This window comes from Desmodus rotundus, chromosome 7 (assembly GCF_022682495.2).
Source record: "Desmodus rotundus isolate HL8 chromosome 7, HLdesRot8A.1, whole genome shotgun sequence".
Classification (NCBI taxonomy): Eukaryota; Metazoa; Chordata; class Mammalia; order Chiroptera; family Phyllostomidae; genus Desmodus; species Desmodus rotundus.
The window spans coordinates 41,585,656-41,611,437 of NC_071393.1; the positions used below are offsets into that span (position 1 = coordinate 41,585,656).

Sequence of the window (25,782 nt, forward strand, 5' to 3'; positions counted from 1 at the left end):
CCCACTGCAGCTCATGCTGAGAAATTAGTTTCATGGTCAGAATCGGTGTGGGTAAAATCACGTGACAGTGATGAATGTACTCTGTCTATAGATAGTGGTGCCAGGGGAAGCACTGTGGGCCTTGAAGACAAATCTATACTCAGAAAATATTTCTATTACATTGAAGTTGTATCACTACCTGCTTTGTCATGCAAAGGCCCAATCTAATCTAATCAAGCTGCTTCCAAGTGGCAGGCTCCCCATGAGGAATGGTGCCATATAGAAAACTCAGCGTTGGGCTCCGTTCCTGGCAGATTGGGCACTCAGCAGTAGCATTGTCAATGTCGACCTTGGTAAATGGTGGTCCATATTGTTGAAATTCATTCATATTTATCGCTACTGCCGTGGCCTCTTTGTTCATGGGCCCATTGAATAAACACTGCTATGTCTGGGGAAGAGTTTATTGATATCCATAGAGTGAGTCAGTTGTTTACCTTATCCTTTTGAGGCTTCTCAAAAGTGTATGCCTTTGGGTTACAATTCACAAGTTAAAAAAAAAAAAAACCTTCAGTCCGTGCCCATTCAGAGAAGTCTAGCCACACACATCTTCCCAAGAGCTCCTTCTCACCAATCTTCCATTCATGTTTTTCCCAAGTCCCTATCCATCCAACCTAACCATGGACAACCATTAACTACTATTACATCAGTCGGTGTAATCCATACTTCTGGTTCTCTCAGTCCATCCAAAGTAGACAGTAGACAGATACTATTAGAACTACTGCCTAGTGGGAGGTTAATCTTCACTGATATCTTCCAGGGCCATCTTTGTGAGGACTGTAAATCTGAAGTGTTTACTTTCGGGAGATATGCCTGTATTATCCAGAACCTTCTACAAAACAGTATGAAGGAATGAAGCATTGATGCATGCCACCACACAGATGAGCCTGGAAAACATTATGCTAACTGAAAGTGGGATACAAGTAGCCACATACTGCATGATGTGATTTATATGGAGTGTCAGAGCAGGCTAATTCATAGAAACAGAAAGTATTAGTAATTTCCAGGGACTGGGAAGAAGGGGGAGGTGGGGAGTGACTGCTTAATGGGCATGGGATTTCTTTTTGGGGTAATGAAAACATTCTAGAATTAGATAGTGGTGGTGGTCATATAACACTGTGAGCACACTAACAACCACTGAACTGTATACTTTCATATGGAATTTCATTTGTAAATTCTGAATAAAAAAGTGAAAAAAACTGATGAAGATAGTTTTTGCTATACACAACTTTATATCAGTGAAGATAAGTTCTTTCTTGTTTACAATCCATATTTTAAAATAGACTTTATTTTTTAAAAGTTTTACATAGATAGAAAAACAAGAAGATACTACAGAAGGTTTCCACACACTGCACACCTACTTTCTTCTATTATTAATATTTTATATTAGGATATTTTTTGCATCTAATAAATGGGGTTGATACAGTATTATAAACTTAAGTTCATACTTTATTCAGATTTCCTTAGTTTTTACCTAATGTTCTTTTCCTTTTTTTTTTTTTAAAGGATCTTATTTATTTATAGACAGAGGGGAAGGGAGCGAGAAAGAAATGGAGAGAAACATCAATGTGTGGTTGCCTCTTGTGCGCCCCCTACTCAGGACCTGGCCCACAACCCAGGTATGTGCCCTGATTGGGAATTGAACTGGTGACCCTTTGGTTCAGAGACCAGAGTTCAAACCCCTGAGCCACACCAGGCAGCACCAATGTTCTTTTTCCTTTCCAGGATCCCATTTAGGATACTGTGTTACATTTTGGTGTGATGCTTCCCCAGGCTTTTCTGCACAGGTTCCAAACTTTCCTTGTTATCGATGACCTTGACTGTTTCGAGGAGGACTATTCAGGGACTTTGTAGGATGCCCTTCTAAAGGATTTGCTGCTGTACTTTTCGGGATTAGACTGGTGGTGTTTCTGCTGGTATAAACAAGAACTTCCTGTCTCCTAAATATGTCACAGGAATTCACTCCACTAGATAAGAGGCTCATCAAGTGATTTTTTTCAGCTTCATTGAGGTATAATTGACAAAAATCGTAAGACATTTAAAGTGTGCAATGTGATGATTTGATATATGTATACATTTTGAAAGGATTCCCTCTACACCCCGCTCCAGAGATCTGAGCTGAATAATTCCTTCTCTATTTTTGCTTCTTCTGACACAGCTGAGGAACATTGTCTCCATGTCTGATAGGGGCCGCCTAGTGTCGTTGAGGGGATCTTTGAGTCATCCTCTTAATCTCTCAGAGTCATTTTGTGTGAGCAAATACTCTTGATTTTCTGAGATTCTAGGGGAGAGCGTTTTAGGGTCACATTCAGAATTTTCTCTAGAGCACTTTCCTGATAGTGAATTTTTCAGTTTTAGCTTCTTTTCCCATCTGGGTGGACTGGGAATTTCCTAAATCGTCAGTTGTGAATCTTGTGTTTAACAAGTCTTACCTCAGTGTATTGCTCCCTTCCCAAATTTTACTGCAAGCAGCAAGGATGAACCAGGCTGCATCTTCGACACTGAACTTGGAAATCTCCTCAGCTAAATGTCTCATACCCTAATGCATTGAATCAGTCCCCATGGACGTATATTTGTGTTGTATTTTATTCTTCTGCTATTACAAACGGCACTGCTAAAGGTTTAGATTTTGTTGTACTTAGGTCTTTTTATGTATTTTGTCAGTATGTACCTGAGAGAATTCCCTAGAGAAAAGAATTGCTGGATAAAAGAGGAAATGCATATGTCATTTTCCAAATCACCCAATTTCTCTCCACAGTTTTTGAGTGATTTTTGTAGTATACAAGAGTGCCCATTCTCTACGTCTTGCTAACATGACATTTTCAAGCTTTAATGTTTGCCACTCTGATCAATAAAAAATGGCATTTTAGTGGTTTTATTTTGCATTTTTTGTTATTATAAGAGTAAGCATTTTTTTCTTACTGTCAAGACCTCTTCATTTCATTTAGGCAGAATATTTTCTCTTGGCATGAAATGTTTAACTCCATTTAATACCTTGCAAATATTATTCCATTGTCATATGGCTTCAATCTTGTTTTTCTGTTTGAGAAAGCAGACTTCAATCCCATTGTGACTCCTTTATAGGAAATTCGTTCTTCCTCCTATGAGTTTTTGTCATTTCTCTTTGTCATTTCTCTCATTCTTGTTTTTAGAACATTTATCTTGTTATGTGTAGGTACATATCCTTTATTTGCTTCTTAATCTGAAGCTATCATCATCAGTTTTCAAAATTCTCAGCTACTGTATCTTTATATCTGTCATATATTCTCTTTTCCTCTTTGAACTCCAAACACTTGCATAGACTTTTTAAAAATACAAACTGAAGGATATATTTATTGATTTATGAGAGAGAGAGAGATATTGATCAGCTGCCTTCTGAATGTGCCCTGAATGGGGACTGAACCCCCAGCCTCCCAGTGTATGGGACGATGCTCCAGCCAATGAGGGACCTGGCCAGGGCTCCAAACTTTTTTTTTTTTTTTTTAAACTCTTGTCTCAGTCTCATATACTCTGGCCTGTGTTCTCCATTCTTTTAAATTTTCACATTTCAATTCTGGCAATTTTCATCCTATTCAACATTCGATCTTTATCTCTATCAAATGTTTACTTTTTAATTTAATATTTTAATTACAGTTTACATCCAATGTTATTTTGTATTAGTTTCAGGTATATAGCATAGTGGTTAGACAATCCATCAAATATATTATTAAACTCATCTTTTTTATTTCAGTTCTGAATATTTCCATTAGAGAAATTCCATTTGGTTTATTATAATAGTTTCTATTTCTGTGTCAGCTATGGGTTTTTTTTTTATTTTCTTGCTTATATTAAACATGAGCTTGTTTTTCTGTTTGTGTGTTTGTTTGTTTAGGTCAGTTGTTTATCCCTCTACATCTGGACTCTCTCTTTTCATTTTATGTTGTTTCCCCTGGACTCGGGTCTCTGTCTCAGTGTGCTCGGTCTGCCATTGTCCAGTGTTACAGACTGGGTGGCTCAAGGCACAGAAATTCCTCCTTTCTTAGTCAGGAAGGCTAGAGGTCCAAAGTCAAGGTGCTGGCAGGTTTGGTTCCTTCTAAAGCATTTCTCCTTGGCTTGTTGATGCCCTTCTTTTATTGGTGTCTTCACGTGGACTTCCCTCCAGGATGTTTCTGTCCTAATCTCCTCTTCTCATAGGACACTAACATATTGGATTAGGGCCAAGCCATCTGACCTCATTTCGCCTCATTTACCTCTTTACAGGTCCTATCACCAAACACAGTTACATTCTTAAGTATTAGGGATAAAGACTTCAACGTATAAACTTGTGGGGGACACAGTTAATCCCATAACAATCACTTTGTCTTCGTTTTCACATATTTCATTATTTTGGATTGAGTGATCAGTATTGTTTATAATAATTATAGGACTTACTGGAAACCTAAGATGACATTACCTTTCTCTAGAGAGAATTTACAATTGCTTCTGGCGGGCAGCCTGTGCATTAGCAATTCCAGATCACTTTAATCCCGTATGTGCTGCAGCTGACTCGAAGCTGTTATTCAGGCCCACCGAGGGCTGTTCTGTTCTAATTTCCACCTTACTCCTCATTTGCATTCCTTTGGGGTTCCAAGTGAAACTTGGTATTTTACCAGACTCCGTTTTGGGTGGGCCCTATATCACAAATTCTGCCCCTCTAACTTCTTGAATAGGTTGACAATTTTGCTTTGCTTTTCAGACTTTCAGCCACTTCTTCAGGAATATGGTCATTCTTCTTGGGGAGAAGGGGCTACAAATGCTGGGCTTGCTACAGTGGGTCCCCAACTTTTCTGAGATCTTAGCCCAGAGATTTTTACTGCACTGCTAGTTCTCTATCATCTGCATAGGCAGACAGAAAGACAGACAGACAGACAAATATATAGATTTAGGTAGCAGTCCATATACACAGAACTTCATGTTTGAACTTTCTGGTTGAGTTCTCAGAGGATGTAGTGACCAAATTTCCCACACTGCCACTGCCAGGAGCAAATGCCCACAACATCCCTCTTTCGTAAAAGCCTCAACCGGCCGTGCCAGCAATGACACCTGAGAAAAACAAGTACATTTTAAAATTAGTTTTATTTTTTCACTGATCTATAACTCACATGCTTGGAATTATTAGTGGAGAGCTAAAAGATTAATGCTAGACACTTTTTCTGTATTACCCCTTTGCATCATCCCTGAAAATGTATGCATTTAAATATTTTCTTCAAAGATTGATTTCAAAAGATAGATTGAACATCTTTAAGTAAACACATTTTTAAATGCATATATTTTAAATGCTCAGATTATGAAAAATTATAAGTATATGCTATCCACAGAATAAACAATGTAGACAAGAGAATGTTCGGTTCTACAGCCTCAAAGTCAGTGTTTTTGAGAATGAAGTCTTCAGGTAGCTGGAACATTAAGGTCAAAATAATAGACACTATCAATTATTTTCAATGAATTATAATAAATTTAAGTTTCTTGTATGTAATTTTATTTTGTACTTGGTGAGAAATCAGTATTTGTGTTGACTTGTTTTATTAACTAAATACAATTGTTATTATTTGAACTAACAGAGTATATATTTGCTCCATGTCATTACAGAAGGAAAAAACATGAAACTTTTATTATGGGCCTAGAATTTATCAAAGAGTGATGATGAAACAGATACATTTTATTAATTTCCTATTTACAGTATAATTTTTTTAAAAATATTAACTCAAGATGGAAAATGAACATAAAAGCCAGGCATTATTCTGAAATGCAAATAAGTAGCTTAATGAAGTTCACTATCAGCTCTTTATTTCTGTGTTAACAAGGAGAGGGCTACATGTTAGCTGAATAGATGGTACACTGACTCAGACACTGCAATAATTGTTCCTTCAGGCATGTGTCTGTTGTATAAGGAAGTATCTAATGAACATGGAATTGCTCTGTATTGTAGGCAAAGACTGTTCCAGAAATACATTGCATTATGTCACTGTTAAAATTACTTCGAGTACTTTATAAATTCAAAACTAGTTTTTTAATCAAATGATGTATTCTAATAAAAACTATTATTCTGGAACATTATTCTGAAAGTATCAGTCATCTGATACTTTCAACAGAGAATACGACTTAAATCCAAATAAAGCAGTTACTTGTAAACCTGGGTTAAAGTTAGAATCTAATGCTTCAGTACAGGGATATTATTAATGGAACTGCAGTGTTTTTTTAGCAAAATAAACCAGTGAATGGTAGAAAGGGGCAGTAAGTCTCAAAAAGTCAGTATGTTTCTTATATAATGTATGAACATCGAATACTACTTTTCTAGTTAGTCTAAACCCATATAATGCAAAATATGCCTTTTATCCCTTTATTATATTTAGATGTCTGTTCAAATCACTAAATCCAGGTTTTAGTTTATTTTTATTTGAGGAAAGAATTCTCTAACAAAATTTTTGGAAAAATTTTATGTGTATTTGTATGTAAAGCATGGTGAGGTTAGGGAGTGGTATTATCTTTAGATTAGAATTAATATGCAATAAAAGAGGATATATATACATATATATTTGTGTATGTGTGTGTATATATATGTGTGTGTATATATATACATACATACATATATATATATATATATATATGAAACAATAGGGTGTGTGTTATTTGTTTAAAAGACTCATACAAGCTAGAATAGTGTTTACGTTTGTTAGTGTGAGTAGTAACTGAAAAGGACTGTTTGTAGCAGGAGGATTTAAGAGTGCTGGTAATACCCTATTTGTTTTGTCTTGGTGCTGGTTATACGTGTTCAGTTTGAGAAAATTCACTTTGTTATACATTTACAATATGTGCACTTTTCTGTATGTACATTATAATTTCATAAAGATTTAAAAACAAGTAGAATAAAATATGTAAATCAAGTATAATAAATATTGATATTGACTGAAATTGTAATATAGTTGTAGCTTTATTCACACTAGCCAAGATATGGGAACAACCTAAGTGCTCATGAACAGATGAATAGATAAAAATATTGTGATATATATATAGAAAATAAACATACACACCACATATATAATGTATATACGTGTACAATAGAATATTATTCAGTCTTAACAAAAAGGAGGAGATTCTGCCTGTTGCAGCATCAAATGGGGCTCAGACTTGCTGGCTATTTGCTGAGGGAATTTTCCCACCAAGAGGTGAGGAAACAAGTACTTATCTACCAACAAATCTCCTTATTGTTTGAAGGTTTCTCTGTGGGCATTAGCTGCCCCACATCTCTGACCTCCTCCTTCGCCAGACTTAATGTGATTCTCTAGGTAGAAACCTCAGACTGAGGTTTCTGAGCTAGGAAGCCATTCATTCACCTTATTAAATCTGCAAGTGACCTCCAGGGTGGACCAAGAGAATGAGGTCAGAGCCTTATAAAAATGTGACACTTTCCTGTATAGGGATTTCACAAATGTTTGAAGCAAATTAATATTGTTACCCATCTAATAACTTTTCATTCACTCTTTGTGGTTTTGATTCCTAAGTTGATAATAAATGAAATAGGAATGCACATACATTGGGTACAGGGAATTTGTATGCCATTATGATTGGTTCTGAGTATTTTCTCCAAGATTTTAAAGCAAGAATTCTCCCACTTTCAAATTTTATGACGTGTTGAATTCATCTCAGTTTCATTTCTGTTGCACTAGAGTGAGATTTGTATTATAAAAGATTTTATTTGCGATTCCACCATTCTCTTTACAGGTCTCTTGTAAACCATAAGGACAGTTTAGCAGAATTCAAAATAACTTAAAGAATTCAAACCAAGGAAAATTTATATGACTACCAACTAACAATATGAAGAATGATGCCATTCATTTAGATTGCCTACAAAAGTAGAGAGAATAAATTAAACCAAAATAAGTTCAGAAAATTAGATGGGATAATCCCCATTTAAATGACATGTGGCTAATAGGTCACTAATGCAATATGAAGAAGGCAACCACTAGTAATGTGCTAAGGCAACGTTAGGAAATGCATGACTTACGATGATGCCATAGATTGAATAGGCTAACAGGATTGCCCTTAAAAAACATGCAGGTCCAGATGACTACCGGGTGAGCTCTGTTGAACTTTCTGTAATAATTTCTCTGATATTCTGGAGCTCACAAAAATTACAAGCTTCCCACTTCACCTAATGATTATGGCACAAAAAATATGAGGCAGACCCCAAAAATGGAATTTATTTATTAAAAATTATGTATTTATTTGTACCTGTTTAAACTTCAGTCACCTTCAAAATACTCTCTATTTGATGCAATACACCTATTGAGATGTTTTTCCAATGCTGAAAAATAGTTTTTGAACTCGTTGATTTTGATGTCTTTTAGTGCTTCTGCCATTTTTTTTGTTTCATCTGTTCCATGTGGGCAAAACGTTTCCCTTTGTGGACTTTTTGCATCCAGGGAAACAGAGAAAAAGTCACTCCAGGAGAGATCAGGTGAATAAGGATGGTGGGTCGCGGTGGTCATGCAGTTTTTTGGTTAAAAACTGCTGAACACTCAGCCCAGTATGGGCAGGTGCACTTGTAAATCATCCATCATGAAATGGGCAAACGCGTTGAAAGAGTCTTCAAAAAAATTTCACTAAAGGTAAATGCAGCCTCTCACAACAATACCAGCTGGTACACTGATACAGATGGGTTCCTAAAAAACTCACCAAGTAGAGGAAGCCTGTACTATAATGGGCCTGCCCTCCAGAATATAATTCTGGGTTTTTTGTATTCCCCTTATACATTCCATAATAGTTTTAAATAAGAATATAAATATAAGAAAATTCTAAATAAAATTGTTGTTAAAATGAGTACTTAATTAAAGTCATAACACATTATTAAAAGTGTGGGTTTTTCTGAAATACAAAGATATTTTAACATAATAAGCCCTCTGTTCCTCAGTTTCCTCATTTATAAAGTGAATAATGATAGGTTCCACCTCATATGGTGATTTTGAAGGTTGAATATGTTCCTAACGTTCAATAACTTAGATAATTTGCATCCATACTAATATTAATAGCAATTAAAATAATTAAATACATCAAAATTCATCAAAGTAGTTTTGGATAAGATATATTTGTATTTAGAAATCTATGTCTACTCATGAATTTAATCTCTCTAAATCTCAGCTTTTTCCAGATGCAAATGTATAATTATATCTTTGTTCTAGTTTTATTGTGATAATTAAATGACAATCTTTAGCATGTTGCCTAGTATATTGTATGTTTCATGGCAATTGTCAGTTATGATGGTTAATTTTATTAATCAATTTGGCTGGGCTAGGATACTCAGGTAAATCTCTGGTATTTACCAAGAGAGCTGGTAAAACATCATTTCTCAGTGTGTGAGGATGTTTCTGGAAGAGTTTAGCATTTGAATCTGTAGCTGAGTAAAGAAGATTTCTTTCAGCAATGAGGGGGACATCTCCAATCCACTGAAAACCTGTACAGAACAAAAGACAGAGGGAGGGTTAATTTGCATACTTTTTTTCTAAGTAACTTTGTATTTTATTTAGTTATTTATTCATTGATTTATTTGTTTATTCTATTACACATATCCCAATATCATTTTTTCCTTTTGCCCCTCCACCCGACCCTCTCACTGTCAATCCCCTCTCCATTGTCCATTTCCATGCATCATTTCAACATGTCCTTTGACTAGTCGCTTCCCCTTCCAACATTCTCCCTCTCCCTCCTCCCTTCCTACAGTTATCAGCCTATTCCATGTTTCCATGACTCTGGTTCTACTTTTCGAATTAATTGATTTTGTTCATTAGATTCCTGTTATCAGTGAGGTCATATGGTATTTATCTTTTGCCAACTGGCCTATTTCACTTAGCATAATAGTCTCTCTCCAGTTCCATCCACACTGTTGAAAAAGGTAGAACCTCCTATTTTTTTATTGTGTAGTATTCCATTGTGTAAATGTACCAAAGTTTTTTAATCCAGTCATCCAGTCATCAGGGCATTTGACTGTTTCCAACCCCCAGCTATTGTAAATAATGCTACTATGAACATAGGGGTGAATAAGTTCTTTTGAATTGATGTTTCAGGATACTTAGAGTATATTCCCAGTAGTGGAATCACCAGGTCAAAAGGAAGTTCCATTTTTAATTTTCTGAGGAAATTCCTTACTGTTTTCTACAGTGGCTGCACCAGTCTGCATTCCCACCAACAGTGCACTACGGTTCCATTTTCTTCACATCCTCACCAGCACTTGTTGTTTGTTGATTTGTTTATGATGGCTATTCTGACTAGTGTGAAGTGGTATCTCATTGTGGTTTTAATTTGCATCTCTCTGATGGCTGGTGATGCTGAGCATTTTTTCATGTGTCTCTGGGCCCTCTCTATGTCCTCCTTGGAAAATTGTCTGTTCAGGTCCTTTGTCCATTGTTTAATTGGATTGTTTGTCTTCCTGGAGTGGAATCGTGTGTGTTCTTTATATATTTTGGAGATCAAACCCTTGGGCAAGGTATCATTTGCAAATATATTTTCCCATACAGTTCATTCCCTTTTCATTTTGCTGATGTCTTCTTTAGACATGCAGAAGCTTTTTAATTTGATGTAGTCCCATTTGTTTACTTTTTTCCTTTATATCCCTTGCCCTAGAGGATATATCAGTGAAAATATTGCTGCATAGGATATCTGAAAATTTCCTGCATATGTTCTCCTGTAGGACTAGTACAGTGTCATGACTTATATTTAAGTCTTTCATCCATCTTGAGTTTATTTTGGAGTATGGTATAAGTTGATGGTGTAGTTTCATTTTATTTATTTATTTATTTTTTGCATGTAGCTGTCCAGATCTCCCAACACCATTTATTGAAGAGGCTATTTTTACTCCATTTTATGTTTCTGCCCGCTTTGTCAAATATTAATTGACCATGGAGACATGGGTTTACTTCTGGGCTCTCTGTTCTGTTCCATTGATCTATGTGTCTGTTCTTATTCCAGCACCAGACTGCTTTGACTACAGTGACCTTGAAATATAATTTGATATCAGGTATTGTGAACCCTCCTACTTTGTTCTTTCTAAGAATTACTGAGGCTATTCAGGGCTATTTATGATTCCATAAACATTTTTGAAATATTTATTCTATATCTGTGAAATATGGCATCGGTATTTTGATATTGCATTGAATTGATAGATTGCTTTGGGTAGTATGAATATCTTAATGATGTTTATTCTTTTGATCTGTGAACATGGTATATGCTTCCATTTACTCATATCTTCCATGATTTCTTTCTTCAGTGTTCTATAGTTTTCTGAATACAGATCTTTTACATCCTTGATTAAATTTATTCTTAGTTACTTTAAATTTCTTGTTGCTATAGTAAATGGGATTTTTTCTTAGTTTCTCTAATATTTCATTGTTGGTGTACAAGTATGACTCAATTTCTACCCTACCTGGTGTGGCTCAGTGGATTGAGTGCTGACATGAGAACCAAAAGCACTCTGGTACAATTCCCAATCAGGGCACATGCCTGGGTTGCAGGTCAGGTTCCCAGTAGGAGGCACGCAAGAGGCAACCACACATTGATGCTTCTCTCCCTCTCTTTCTCCCTCCTTTCCCCTCTCTCTAAAAATAAATAAATACAATCTTTAAAAAAACAAATGCCTCAATTTCTGAATATTGACTGTGTGTCCTGCTACTTGGCAGATTTCACTTATTAGGTTGAGTAGTTTTTTGGTGGAGAATATAGAGTTTTCTATGTAACTACCATGTTGTCTACCAATAATGAGTTTTATTTCCTCCTTTCCAAATTTGATACCTTTTATTTCTTTTTATTGTCTACTTATTGTGGTTAGAACTTCTAGTACTATGTTGAATAAGAGTGGGGAAAGCAGGCAACCTTGTCTTGTTCCTGGTATTAAGGGAAATGATTTCGTTTTTTGCTCATTGAACATGATGTTGGCAGTAGGTTTCTTGTATGTGGCCTTTATGTTGAAGTATGCTCCCTCTATTCCCATTTTGCTGAGTGTTCTTGCTGAGGATTTTGCTAAATGCTTTCTCAGTATCTAGTGATATGATTGTGTGATTTTTGTTTTCATTTTCATTATGTGATGTTTTATTTTTATTGATTTGTAAATATTATACCATCCTTGCATCCTTGGTTTAGATCACGCTTGATCATGGTGTATGATCTGTTTAATGTATTGCTGGATCTGCATTGCCAATATTTTGTTGAAGATTTTAGTATCTATATTCATCAGAGATATTAGCCTCTAGTTTTCTTTCTTTGTTGTGTCTTTCCCTGGTTTTGGAATTGGTTTAATACTGGCCTCATAAAAAGAGTTTGGGAGTCTTACCTCTTCTTCAATTTTTTGGAATAGTTTGAGAAGGATGTTTGAATGTTGGTAAAATTCACGTTTGAAGCCATCCAGTCCAGGGCTTTTGTGTGCTGGGATTATTTTGGTTACTGCTTCAATTTCACTGATTGTTATTGATCTGCTGAGGTTTCCTCCTTCTTCTTGATTCAGATGGGAGATTGTATGTTTCCAGAAATTTGTCCACTTCACCTAGGTTGTCCAGCTTTTTGGCAAATAGTTGTTCATAGTAATTTGTTACAATCCTTTGTATTACTGTGGTATCAATTGTTACTTCTCCTCTTTTGTTTCTGATTTTATTTATTTGGATCTTCTTTCTTTTTTTCTTGATAAGTCTGGTTAAAGCTTTTTCAATTTTGTTCATCTTTTCAAAGAACTAGCTCCTGGATTCATTAATTCTTTGGATTGTCATTTTAGTCTCTATGTCATTTAATTCTGCCCTGATCTCATTTCCTTTCTTCTACTTGCTCTGGGCATTGTTTGTTGTTGTTCCTCTAGTTCTTTTATATGTAGTGTTAGGTTGTTTGTTTGTAATTTTTCTATCTCTTTTGGGTAGGCCTGTATTGCTTTGAACATCCCTCTCAGGATTGCCTTTGCTGGGTCCCTTAGGTTTTGGGTTGTTTTGTGTTCATTTTCATTTTTTTCCAGATACTTTTTGGTTTCTCTCTTGATCTCATTATTAATCCATAATGATTAATAATGATTTAATAACATGTTATTTGGTCTCTATGTATTTAGATATTTTTGAGTTTTTTCCTTGAGGTTTGTATCTAGTTTCAAGCTGAGGTGACATGAGAATATACTTGATACAATTTCAATTTTCTTCAATTTCTTGGAATTTATTTTGTGTCATACCATGTGGTCTATCTTTGAAAATGATCCATATACATTTGAAAAGAAGGTATACTTTGCTTGTTTTGGGTGAAATGTTCTGTAAATATCAATTAAGTCCATTTGACCTAGAGTTGTTCAATGCCACAATATCTTTGTTGATTCTTTGTTTGGAAGATCTATCCATTATTGACTGAGGGCTGTTAAAATTCCCTACAATGAGCTTATTGCTGTTGATCTCCTTCTTAAAGCCCTCCAAGATTTTCCTTATGTAGTTAGGTGCTCCAAAGTTTGGTGCTTATATATTTACAAGGTTTATGTCCTCTTGTTGAACCACTAATTTAAGTATTATGTAATGACCATTTTTGTCTCTTGTTATGGCCTTTGTTTGAAATCTATATTGTCTGATATAAGTATTGCTACCTCAGCCTGTTTTTCATGTCCATATACTTGGAATAATTTTTTCCATCCCCTCATTTTCAGTCTGTGTAGATCTTTTATTCTGAGATGGGTCTCTTGTAGCCAGCATATATGTGGGTCCTGTTTTCTTACCCACTCAGGTACCCTGTGCCTTTTGACTGGGGCATTTAATCCATTCACATTGTTTAGTATTGATAGGTACTTGTATATTGACATTTTCCCTTTATAACTGTGTTCCTCTTTCTATCTGTCTATATTTGTTCTTCTTCCGAAAGCAGTCCCTTTAGCTTCTCTTGCAGTGCTGGCCTGGTGGACATGTGTTCTTTTGGCCTTCTTTTGTCTGGGAAGCTCTTTATTTCACCTTCCTTTTTAAATGAGAGCCTTGCTGGATAGAGTAGTCGTGGCTGTAGGTCCTTGCTTTTCATTACTTGGAATATTTCATGCCAATTCCTTCTGACTTGTAGTGTTTCTGTTGAGAAATCAGCTGATAGCTTTATTGGAGTGCCCTTTATGTTACTAGCTGTTTCTCCTGTACTGCCTTTAAAATTCTCTCTTTGTCTTTAAATTTTGTCATTTTAATCATGATGTGTCTTGGAGTGGGCCTCTTTGGGTTCATCTTGATTGGTACCCTCTGTGCTTCTTGAACTTCCATGGCCATTTCCTTCACCAAGTTAGGGAAGTTTTCTGTCATTATTTTTTCAAAGAGGTTTTCTATCCCTTGCTCCTTTTCTTCTTCTGGTGTTGCTTTGATGCAAATGTTATTATGTTTCACGTTGTCCTGAAGCTCCTTTAAACTATTTTCATTCTATTTGAGGCTGTTTTTCATTTTGTTGCTCTGATTGGGTGTTTTATTTCTACCTTGTCCTCCAGACCATTGATTCGCTCCTCTGCTTCACCTAGCTTGATTTTAAGTTCTCTTACTATATTCTTCATTTCTGATATTGTATTCTTCATTTTCCCCTGGTTCTTATTCATAGTTTCTATGTCCTTTTTCATGCTTCTGTAGTTCCCAATAAGTTCCTTGTAGCTCCCATAAAGTTCCTTGTAGTTCTGAATTCCTTGAGCATCCTTATAACCATTATTTTGAACTCTGTGTTTGATTGATTGATTGCCTCAAATTCATTTAGCTCTTTTCCTGGAGATTCCTTCTTTCCTTTCAATTGGGGATTGTCTCCTTATTTTAGGTGATTCTTCTTTTGTTTCTGCATCTCAGAATGCTCTGTTTTGCCTGCATTTCTTCATGGGGTGGCCTTCTGTAGCAGGAGTTCTGTGGGAGTCAGTGGTGCATCTCTTTGATTACCTGACTTGGATTCTCTAGGGATGCCTTTAATTCAGTTTATGTTGGCCCTCTTATTCTTGGGCTTCATTATTGATGGCTTATGTGTTGGTGTATTTTCCTCTCTGGCTAGTTGACTTTAGAGTCACAACCCCCACCACATCTTCTGTGCTGTTGTGCAGGTGCTGGCAGAACAGAGGAAAACTACCCAGAAAACCAAACCCACACCAGCAAAAATGCCACCCTACCACATCAGCAATATCAACAACAACTGAGCAAAGACTCGTAAAGGTGGAAAGAGATTAAAAATATTACAAGATAGGAAAACATAATATGAGATGACTAAAGGAGAGAAAAATGATTTTGACAGGGACAAAAATGAGAAATACTAAGAGTAGGGAATAGAAACAAGGCAAAGAAACAAAGAAAATAGAATTTTAAACATAAGTAAGAAGGGAAGGTGACTAACAAAATGGAGTAAGAAAAGGGAACATATAACATAGGGTTTGAAATAAAATTAAAAAAATAGTGAACCAAAAGGAACAAAATTAGAGAAAAACCACAACAGGGTCAGTAACAAAGACAGATGAGCAAAGATTAAAGGTAGAAAGAAAATAAGAATATTAACACAAAGAGAAAAGAGAAATGAGATATCTACAGACTTTGAGAGGATAGAGGGAAGAGAAATAGTAAGAGTATGGAATGGACTCCAGACTAAGAGAAGGAATAAATAAAATTCCAAACTCAAATAAGCAAGGGCAGGAAGTAAGCAAAATGTAGTAAGACAGGGGGAGAGTAACCTATGAGATTTGAAGTAAAAATTTATTTATATAGTGAACAAATAGGAACAAAATTGAAGAAAAACAGAAACAATTGCAATATCCACAGTAAATAAGCAACAATTAATAAATGTGGAAAGCAAATAAAAAATATTATAAGAAAGAAAAAAGAATGTGAGCTGGCTAGAGTAATGAAAATTGATTTTCAGAGGATAATGGGAGTCTTCTGGAGAAACAGTAAGAGTAAAGAAGAGGAACAGGGTGTAGAAAGGGGAAAATAAAATTTAAAGCAAAAGTAAGAAAGGGAAGGAAGAAAGCAAAATGGAATAAGCCAAAGGAAGGGTGAAATGTGAGATTTGAAATAAAAACAAAATAAGAAAACATAAAAATCTAAAAAAAAAGGATGAAAAATAAGAGATAAAAATAATGAATTAGTTGGAATACAATTGAAGAAAAAGAAATTGTTGAAAGGCTATGCAAGAGTTAAAAATAACACAAATTCTGAAGAATGTGGTGGAATTCATCTCAGCAGAGTTTGGTGTTTGCCTTCTGTCTTCTTCTGGATTCACCTCTGGCTTTTTATCAGCTCAAAGCCTAGGGGTGAGTCATCCAATTTCTGGCAGCATTGCATGTATCACCTTCTCCTGCCTCTAGAGGGGGTTTATAGTGTGTTGGAGAGGTGGGGCCCTGGGTCTCCCCTGCGAGGCACTATTCAGTCTTCTGGGGAAATTCTGGGTGTGTTCCCCCTGCTCCTGTACCCATCTTGGTCTGTCCCAGCTTATCCAATAATGTATAGTTCCTGATGAACCAGCTGTCTGTTTCAAGGGAGGGGCCAATCTCTGTGAGAGGGTCATCTGTTTCCTGCTTGGTGCTGATGGCAGCTCTGTGCATGAGCTGAGGCTGGGCAGGGCCCTGATTCCCCCTTGCTGCACGGATTTCTGATCTCCCTGCCTTGCTGGACTCAGTGGAATAGGGCCCTAGGTACTAGTGTATTTTGTCTCCCTGAGAGAGGTACAAAATGGGCCCTTTTGGCATTTCTCTTCCTTTCTCCTGCAGATATGCACCCTGCAGAGGGTTCTTGAGCCTGTCCTGCCTGTTCTATAGAGCCTCCCTGTTAGATGCAGTGCTTGCAGTCCTGCAGGAGGTGGGGGCTGGGTGTGTCCTTGGCTTCCTAGAGGTTTGAATTCTGCCAGGGAAGGAGGATCGTCCTGGCTATAAGTAATCTCAAGTGCTCAACTCCTGCCCATCCAGTTCCCAGCCCACTGTCCTCATGGTAGATATAGTTCCTAACTCTCCTGGCCTGAGAGCCATGCCGGGATGAAGCTTAGAAATCTTCTTGTTGTGTAACTGTCTGATCTATCTTCCCACCTGTACTCAGTGGGAGCAAGCCTACTTTCAATCTTGTCCTTTTGCTGTCAAGGCAGCTGGGCTTGGGGGCCCTGCCCAGCACACTTCAGCTCCCCTTTTAAAAGTCTCTCTGTGGCACACTCACTACAGTACTGAGTCACTGATTCACACCCCTCCTCCAAAAGCCCAAAGTCTCTCCTGGTCATGGCTGGCTGCAACCAGGTGCAGCCCCTGATCCTTTTGGGAGATAAGAGTCCTTCTCTGTCTCTGGAACTCTCTCAGTTGGCATTTGGCACTGCACATATGGATGTGCTGCTCACTGTGTGTGTAGCCTGGATCTCCCCAACTTTGCATATCATCCCAAGTCACTCTGAGACTGGGTCTGGGGGTTCCCTGCCCTGGGAGGGGAGGGAGATGCAAAGCTGTAATTTCTGACTAGTCTCTCTGCAGCTGCAGGTACCAGGTATGGGGTATTTCCCCTTTAACCTATCAAATCTTCTTACCTCCAATTGTGAAGCATCTTCTGTACTCCTTGGCTTACAAACTTTGTATCAGCTAAGATCCATTGATTGTCCAGAAGATCAGCCAAGAATCTGAGTTGGAAGCAAAAGCAAGTAAGCTCAGCTTCCACCTACTTGGCCACCAACTTCTGCAATCCTAAATTTGCATTCTTTGTTTGAACTGAGACAGCCATCTTTTCCTGCTCTTGGACACTAGAGCACCTGGTTCTGGGGCCTTAGGACTTGTTCTGGTGTTCCTGTAAAACAGTCAGTCAGAGCGTCTCCCCCATCAGCCAAGAGGGTGGTGGAGAGGTTCTTAGACTGAACATCTGAAAAGCTAACAAAAAAATTAGATGGAAAATAATCCCATCCCCCCCCATACCAGATTGGGGGTGATACCAGGGAAAGGCAGGGAATATGCCATAGAAGTCAAAATTGGTGCAGGGAGAGGTGCTAGAGCAAAGAGTACTGTCAGTCTAGACTGGGGAAAGAAGGAATTGGTTGGGGGGTGGACCCACCCAAAGTGCACGGAAATTTTGGAAGTCGATTAGTCATTTTGAGACTTTTGAGAGAAAGCACCTGGTCCATCCTAAGCTCAAGCTAATATAATCACAGGGGAACAAAGAAGCTCTCTCTCGCTCATGACCTGCACTCACATAGTGCACTTGCTTATTCTATCCACGGCTGTGAGGCCATAGCAGTCATGTTGCCCAAAGCCTCTAGGAGGGACCCTCTTTTGCATGTGCTCTTGCCCATCTGGTGATGTACATGCCAGAGTGTTTGTGTGCTCTCGCGCCCAGGAATGCAGGACCATGTGGCCCCAGCAGCTGCATGGCCATGCAGGATCCATCCGCAGGCTCCAGGAGAGAGCCTGAAATGGAGAGCAGTGGGAACAAGCTAAGCTACCTGGATGGGGACTAAAACAACTTAGCAGCTGCGTTCAGGCTCCAAAGGACTGTACTTTAAAATGGAGCAGGAACTTTGGACACTGGCTTCTGTCTTGGTCTTGCTGAGGACATGGTTGGATTTTTTCCATGGCTGAAAAAAGAGATGGTGCCTGAGACAGTGTCTGCCTTTCTTCTAGGTCATGCAAACCAGCACCTGAATAAAATCTTTTTTCTTTGCACCAGCATCTGCCTCATGAGTTTTGCTTCTGTGGCAACAGGCAGGTGTCTAGTTTTGTTCTGATACACTGAATTTGCCCCATCAACTTCCCTGGTCCTTAGGTTTTCAGACTTGGACTGAATTATGCCCCTGTCCCTCCTGGTCCTCCTGTTTGTAGTCAGCAGATTGTGGGACTTCTTGGTCTCCATTGTCACAGGAATCAATTCCTAAAACAAATCTCTTCTTATGTATATCTATCTCTATCCTATGGGTTCTCTTTCTCTGGAGAACTCCAATACATTATTAAAATAAAACCAGGTTTAAAGTGATCATAAAATTATGCCATAAAGACATTTGGCTACATTCATTAGCCATGAAGATTTGAGATTAAGGAGGGAGAATAACAGAGAAAAACACCAACAGCCAGAAACAACAACACAAACCAACCTTTCATTAAACTAAGAGTTGCATAGCCACTTGAAACAAACACTCCACAGCATTCTGAACTGTGAAATACTAGAAGCTTTCCAATTTATAATGGAAGTCTCTGCCAATGAAATCTCACAAAAAGGGAGAAGTAGAAAATCACAGCACTGGAAAGAAGCAATCAAAATTACCATTATTAGCAGATTATATGATTGCTCACTAGCTGATAAACTCAAGACAATCAGAGAAAGAGAAAAATAGACCTCATATGCAATTTCACCTGAAATACTGTCAAATGAGTACACAGAAATGCAATAGCTTTCCTACATACCAACAATTATTTAGAAAACATAATTAAAAAACTGCTCATTCATAGTAATAAGGCATAATTTTATAAAAGTACACAAGATATACACAAAAACTATGAAATATTATTAGAAATATTATTGAAAACACCTAAATGAGTTCGGAAATAATCCATGTTCTTTAGTGTATGTAAATTGTATCCTTAACTCTAATTTATTTTCAGTTCACATGGGCAGAGCGCAAACAGATTGATTCATATCCACACTGAATATACTGCTGACTGTAGCCTTTTTTTCTCTTGGGATATTCATTCTCTCTAAAGTATAGATATATTAGAAATATAGCCCCAGCTGGTGTGGCTCAGTGGTTTGAGTGCCAGCCTGTGGACCAAAAGGTCACCAGTTCGATTCCCAGTCAGGGCACATGTCTGGGTTGCAAGCCAGGTCCCCAGTTTTGGGATGGGGGGTGGTGAGAGGCAATCTATCAATGTATCTCTGGCACATCAATGTTTCTCTCCCTCTCTTCCCCTCTCTCTAAAAATAAATAAAATCTTAAATAGACATTAAAAGGATACATGAAAAAAGTAATACATATGTATTTATATAATATATACATTAGAAATATATGTATATGCATTTCTCTATCTTTCTGAGTTTTCTATGGTGTCCACTTCTACTGAGAATAAAACACTGGATTCTTCATGAGGTGGTCCCTAACTACTCCTCAAAAAGCCTTTTTCCTGTTCCCGTAATGCATTAAATTTCAAGAACCATTGATTTTTCCTTTGGCTGTAGAGCTCTCCTCACCTCTTTACCTGGTGGGCCTTGTAAATGGGTGTCTTTCAGGTCCATCTCAAAATCCCTTTCCTGATGATATCATGTAATCTAATCACCAAACCTTTCATATTGTATCACATCACGTTTTCAAAGTACTTATTGCAACCTGAAATTATCTTTATTGCTTGTTTGCTTGCTTGTTTATTATTCATTATTCTGTCTCCTACCATTAGAATGCAAATTTTGAAATGAAGCAAATGCTCCAAAAAGGGAGCTTGGTTAAATGATTACATTGCAACAACACAGTGGGGTGTTATTCAATCATGAGAAAATGTTGTTGGAGATGATCACTTAGAACCATGGGAAGATGGCACATTATGTCGAATGAGAAAAAGGGGGGTACAAAACATTTAGAGAAGTACGCCTTTCAAAATATGCCTGTAATAGTTATTCTAAGGCCTATCCAAGAGATCTGTGGTCAGGGCCAGAGAGGTGGGGTGCATGTTCTCTTCACGCTGTTTAGATGGAGAATTTGCCTTTTTTTTAAAAAGCAATACTTCTGCATGTCCAAAGCCAGGCATTTGCACTGAATATGATGCTTGACCCATTAAGGAATTATGAAATCAATTCACTGTGGTCAGATCATATTTTCTTGAAAATAAAATAATATGAAAAAATAGAATGGAATAGAAAAGAACACATCAAAACATTTAACATGTGCATAGATAATGGCTTTATGAGAAAAATACATTCTGAACGTGTATTTGTGTATGCATGTACTGAGTCATGATATAAAATATATTTATCATAGGTTGTGTTTAAAACATTCAGAAAAAATGAAATTTTAAAACTGTTGTTCTATTTAAGGGGGATAGACAGAAAGAAGAGGCAAATTCCCCTCTTCTGATCATAGGAGAGTTTAAAGAAGAAAGGAAAGAGAAAACATGAGAAATTTCTTTTTTCTAGGCTCATGGTACCCAGAGGGGTGTTCTTCCCATGGCTGCAGGTGAACTCTGAGCACAGGAAACTTCTCTGATTCTTCTCTTGCACATTCAGGTTTCCCACCTCCACCTGAGAAGTAGCTGCATCAAAGTGAACTTAGGACAAAAAGTCTTTCAAGTCCACTTGTCCTGTACTTTCTGGTTTCCTGAGAAAGGGCACAATCACCTATGTTTTAACAAACAATATTCCATTTAACTTGCACAATATTCTCCTGAGTAAGTAGTATGTTTTACAAATGTAGAAAATCATGCACTGCTGAGGTTATTCGATTTGTCCAAGCTCGAGAAATATGATTCCACAATGATTTAGAAGAAAACTTCCTGGAGGCTAGGGGTTTCTGAGTTCCCAGCCAAATGGCCTTTGTGTAGACTGGTGCCCAGGAGACAAGTGTGAGCTCCTTCCTCTGTGTCCTAGGGCTGCTGTGACAAAGTACCACAAACTGGGTGGCTTTTAAGAAAAGAAACTGATTCTTTTATACTTATAGAAGCTAGAAGTCTGAAATGAAGGTGTCAACAGGGGCATGTCCTCTCTGAAGGCATGAGGAGAGAATCTGTTCTTTGCTTTTGTTTGGCCCTCAGTATGGGCAGCTATCCCTGGCATTCCTTACTTGGAGAGGCATCTTTCCAGTCTCTGCCTCTCTTGTCCCATGGTGCTTTCCCCTGTGTGTGTCTGCTTCCGTGCCTTCTCCTTTTCTTTTAAGGACATCAGTCACCTTACCCCAGTATGACTTCTTCTTATTTATTTATTCATTTATTTTTAGAGGGGAGAGGAAAAAGAGAAGGAGAGAAACATCAATGTGTGGTTGCCTCTCATGCACCCCCTACTGGGGACCTGGCCTGCAACCCAGGCATGTGCCCTGACTGGGAATCAAACCAGCGACCCTTTGCCTCACAGGCCAGCACTCAGTCCACTGAGCCACACCAGTCAGGGCAGACCTCTTCTTAACTAATAACATCTGCTAGGGCCATATTTGCAAATAAGGTCACGTTCTGAGACTCTGGGAGGGACATGAATTGGGAGGGCAGTCGGGGTACACTATCCAACCCAGTACAGCTCCCTGCGCTTCCCTCCTCTCCCCTCATCTATCTTGTTGTAATTATGTTGCTGGTTAACCCACATCAGATGATTCAGCCACAATATGTTTTCTTGGCTGCTCCTATTTTCTTTACCGGTTTGGTGGTATGCTGGGATACCTGCCTCTCCAAAATGTTTTGCCTACAGGATTTTTTCTTTCTCCTTAGAGACTCTTCTCATTGATTCCCTCTGCAAACACTCCCACCCCACCATCTCTCCATCATCCCCACCAAACAGGCTCCCCTTTTGATCTGCTCTCGAGCTTTGAACTTCCACGAAGTGTTCTGCTTTCTTGGGCCACCCCCAAAAGGCAGAACCTGGTCCTGCCCCCTTACTAACTTATTTATAGAAGGTTGGGCTATACTGCTCTAACTAATATTTGAAATATGAGGCTATATTCAATGTTCTGATTCCCTGTAATTCTTGCTATCCTAGGGTTCCATACCTTTTTAAGTTGAACATCCCTTTAGGGAAGGGGAAGAAGACAGGGGGAAAAAAGAACGTCAGGCCTTTGAGAGAATAAGGTCTTTGGGGGAACTCTCAGACCCAGGCTTTAGATTATGCAGCTTTAGCTTGGGGGATTCAGACCACAGCAGTCTTTCTATAAACCTGATAGTAGGGAGAATGCAAAATTTAAATGAGGTTCATTTTTCCCTTCAGAAGGAAGGTGAACAGCCCCCTGGCCTAGCAGGAGGCTTGTGGTAGGTTAGAGAGGTGGAACCAACAGAGAGTGTAGAAGGAAAACGAGAGCAGAGTTGGAAGACAGGGTTATGCATGTCCTCGAGGAGGGCTCCCCTCTCCTATGTTGCGGTTGCATGGGGAATAGCAAATTAGACCTCTGTGGCACAGAGAGCTTGTTGTTTTGAATCTTGCCTTAATGCTTGGATGCAAATGCCTTCGTGAGTGCAGATCAGGAATTTTACAAAGAAATAGAAATATCAACACATGGTATGTTCAGATAAAGACAGAATGAAAAGAGAGCCATTTGGTTTCCAATGTGAATGGTGTGTAAGAGATTCCCACTCTCCTTGTGGTCCCAGAGGAGAATGGGGAAGTGTTTCAATGGCTAAAATCCTGGGAGAAGCCTGAGGGTGGAATAAGGCAGGATCAGAATCCTTATCACCTGGAGCCAATGGGTGAAGATGTCAGTAACGGCACAGAAGGTACATGGCAGACCCCCAAAGATCAAGTGGAGGGTAACAATGCTGGATGAAAGAAGAACACACCTCACTCCTTATTCTCATAGGACAAAACATGAACCAACCACAGATGGGGTGAGGACAAGAACAACATATGACAGAAACCATGAAAAACTGGGTAATTGCATAAAGAAGACTTAAGTTTTAAACAACAAAAGAAACTGGTTTCTTGAGTTTTCCCAACTACTAGCTGATATGAGTAGCTTGTTAGCAGGTTGAGTTTAATTACAGAGAATGTTGAAAGTTCCATTTATATTATATTATATGTTGTGATGACAAATTTTGAACACACAACCTGATTATTACCAAAATTTCCATTCCTTTATTTCCTATTACGTGTACATCTCTAAATTGCTCCAAATATAGAACTTAGGGGAAAATTTTTGTTCAACTCTCTTCTAGTTCTTTATGTTATCTGTGGCTTAATCAAATTACTTCTTTGTCAGAAACAGAGGGTTTCTTTATATTTCTACCACACGATTTCTAATACAACTTTGAGGTTGATCTTTAATCTAGTCTATCAATCGCCTAAAAGTGTAAGCATCAGTTCATACTCTTCTGTTTTTGAAAGAATAAATCAGCATAGTGACAAGCAGGAACATCTCTGTGTTAATAGTTAAGCTATAGCCCTCTCCGAAGGTACATCCAGGCAGGTAGCACTTTCAAAAAGAATCTTGAGGCAGAATGGTACTCTCAAATTTTCAAGTTTTCAGAAGATATTAAGCTATTCCTAAGTACTGAAATGCCAAACCATTAACGGATAAACGGAAAACTTCAGAACTCAATGTGACTGGACAGAAATGGGACAGATGAACTTTGAATGAAAGCAAGTGCAGTAATGCATTCAGAAAAAAACACTTCATCATACTTATAGAACTAAAATCACTCAGCTGTCAGCTAACCTCAAAATGGAAATCATTCAAGTTATTAGCCCCATGAACTAATGCTCGCCAACAAATAACAAATAAGAAAAATACTGAATAATAATGATATATTACTTGAGCAGTATTTGCCAGGTGCTAAGCTATGTATCTTACATTTATTACTTTATATAAAACTGCTAGTAACCTCTTGCTCTTTTCACTTTATGGATAAGGAAAATGTCAAGGTCACAGTGACATCAGCAATCCAAGCCCAAGGCAGTCCGCTGTCAAAGCTCAGACACTTACCTACTACGTTGCACTGTCCTGCATGGAACATCTTCTGTTCTGGAACAAATCGGCTTTGGGCTTTTCCTGAAATAGAGTCAGAATTATGATAAGAGTTCAAGGAGACATGCCAGAATAAGAATAAATCTAGGGCAGGGCTACTAAAATTACCAAGGCTATGGTACCTGAGGGTAGGCTTTTAAAAAAAACATTATGTGTTCAAGAGACAAACGGTAGAGAAAGTATGAGTGGTTCACGAAATCCTGAAAGTCTAGAACTACAGACTAGCCTGCCTATCTTAAAAGGAGGACCAATGAGAGGGAATGCTCTTTACCAAATGAGGAAAAACCCAGAGAAATTTGCTATTTTTAGCTGAAGATAGAGTGTCAAGAACAACGATGCCTCTGCCTCAGTATTCTCCCTCCGCCTCTACCGTTTCTGAGTTTGTCTGGACTCCTCGTTGGCAGCCAAAGCATATCTGAGACCTTAGCCCCATCATCTGGTAACACATTACTTTGACTTCTCAAAACAGTACCCATATATTCAGTCTCTCCCGGGACCCTTGTTTTTCATTTGGACCCTGAATTTCCTACCTCCAGCGATGATTCGTCAGGTATTTCGTGGCTTTCTCAAGTCATATACCTCTTCTTGACATCCCTCAGTCCATACAATGGGGATCTGATGTGCTTCCTTATTTCTAATATTAGCAGTGGCCTTTCTCATTGCTCTGTTTTGTTTCCCTAAAGCCCTGTTGAGGGACAATCCTATTCCCCCAAACAAAGCACTTGTTTCATACTTAACACCAGTGTCTGGGTTCTGTTGCCTCTGAACAATTGTCCCCACCCCCGCCCTAGACACACCTGTCCCCTGGAAAGTAACAACAGCACTTGGAATTCCCCAATGCTATACTCAGTTTCTTTGACTGCAAATCATGTCTCACTATCATCTCAAAAAGCCGATTCTACATGATGCTGCTTAGGCTTCTAAGCTTTGTGCTGAAAGCTATTACTAAGTAGAAGGAAATAAAACTAGATGGACAGGCGTTTGGCTAGAGAAAATTTACCAGGGCAGGAGACTGTGTACCCTACAGGAATTGTTCCATTTTAGAGTTTAAACGAACTTTACTGTGACCTGGGCAATCTTTAAGGAGATCTGGTCCAATGGGCAGAGGTTGAGAGAGTTATAGTTTGGGGTCTCAGGTGC

At 38.1% G+C, this 25,782-nt stretch overlaps 1 protein-coding gene across 1 annotated transcript in view; it reads right to left on the reverse strand.

Annotated features, from left to right (window-relative positions):
• Window positions 1–772: 772 nt before the first annotated feature.
• The window catches only part of LOC128781418 (uncharacterized), a 29,398-nt gene continuing 4,388 nt past the window's right edge, over window positions 773–25,782 (reverse strand). Inside the window, exons 3-6 of the mRNA XM_053928956.1 lie at window positions 24,601–24,666; window positions 9,375–9,505; window positions 4,957–5,097; window positions 773–868 (exon numbers count right to left, since the gene is read on the reverse strand). Of these exons, the coding sequence (XP_053784931.1) occupies window positions 773–868; window positions 4,957–5,097; window positions 9,375–9,505; window positions 24,601–24,666 (434 nt within the window). The remainder of the gene's footprint in view (window positions 869–4,956; window positions 5,098–9,374; window positions 9,506–24,600; window positions 24,667–25,782) is intronic.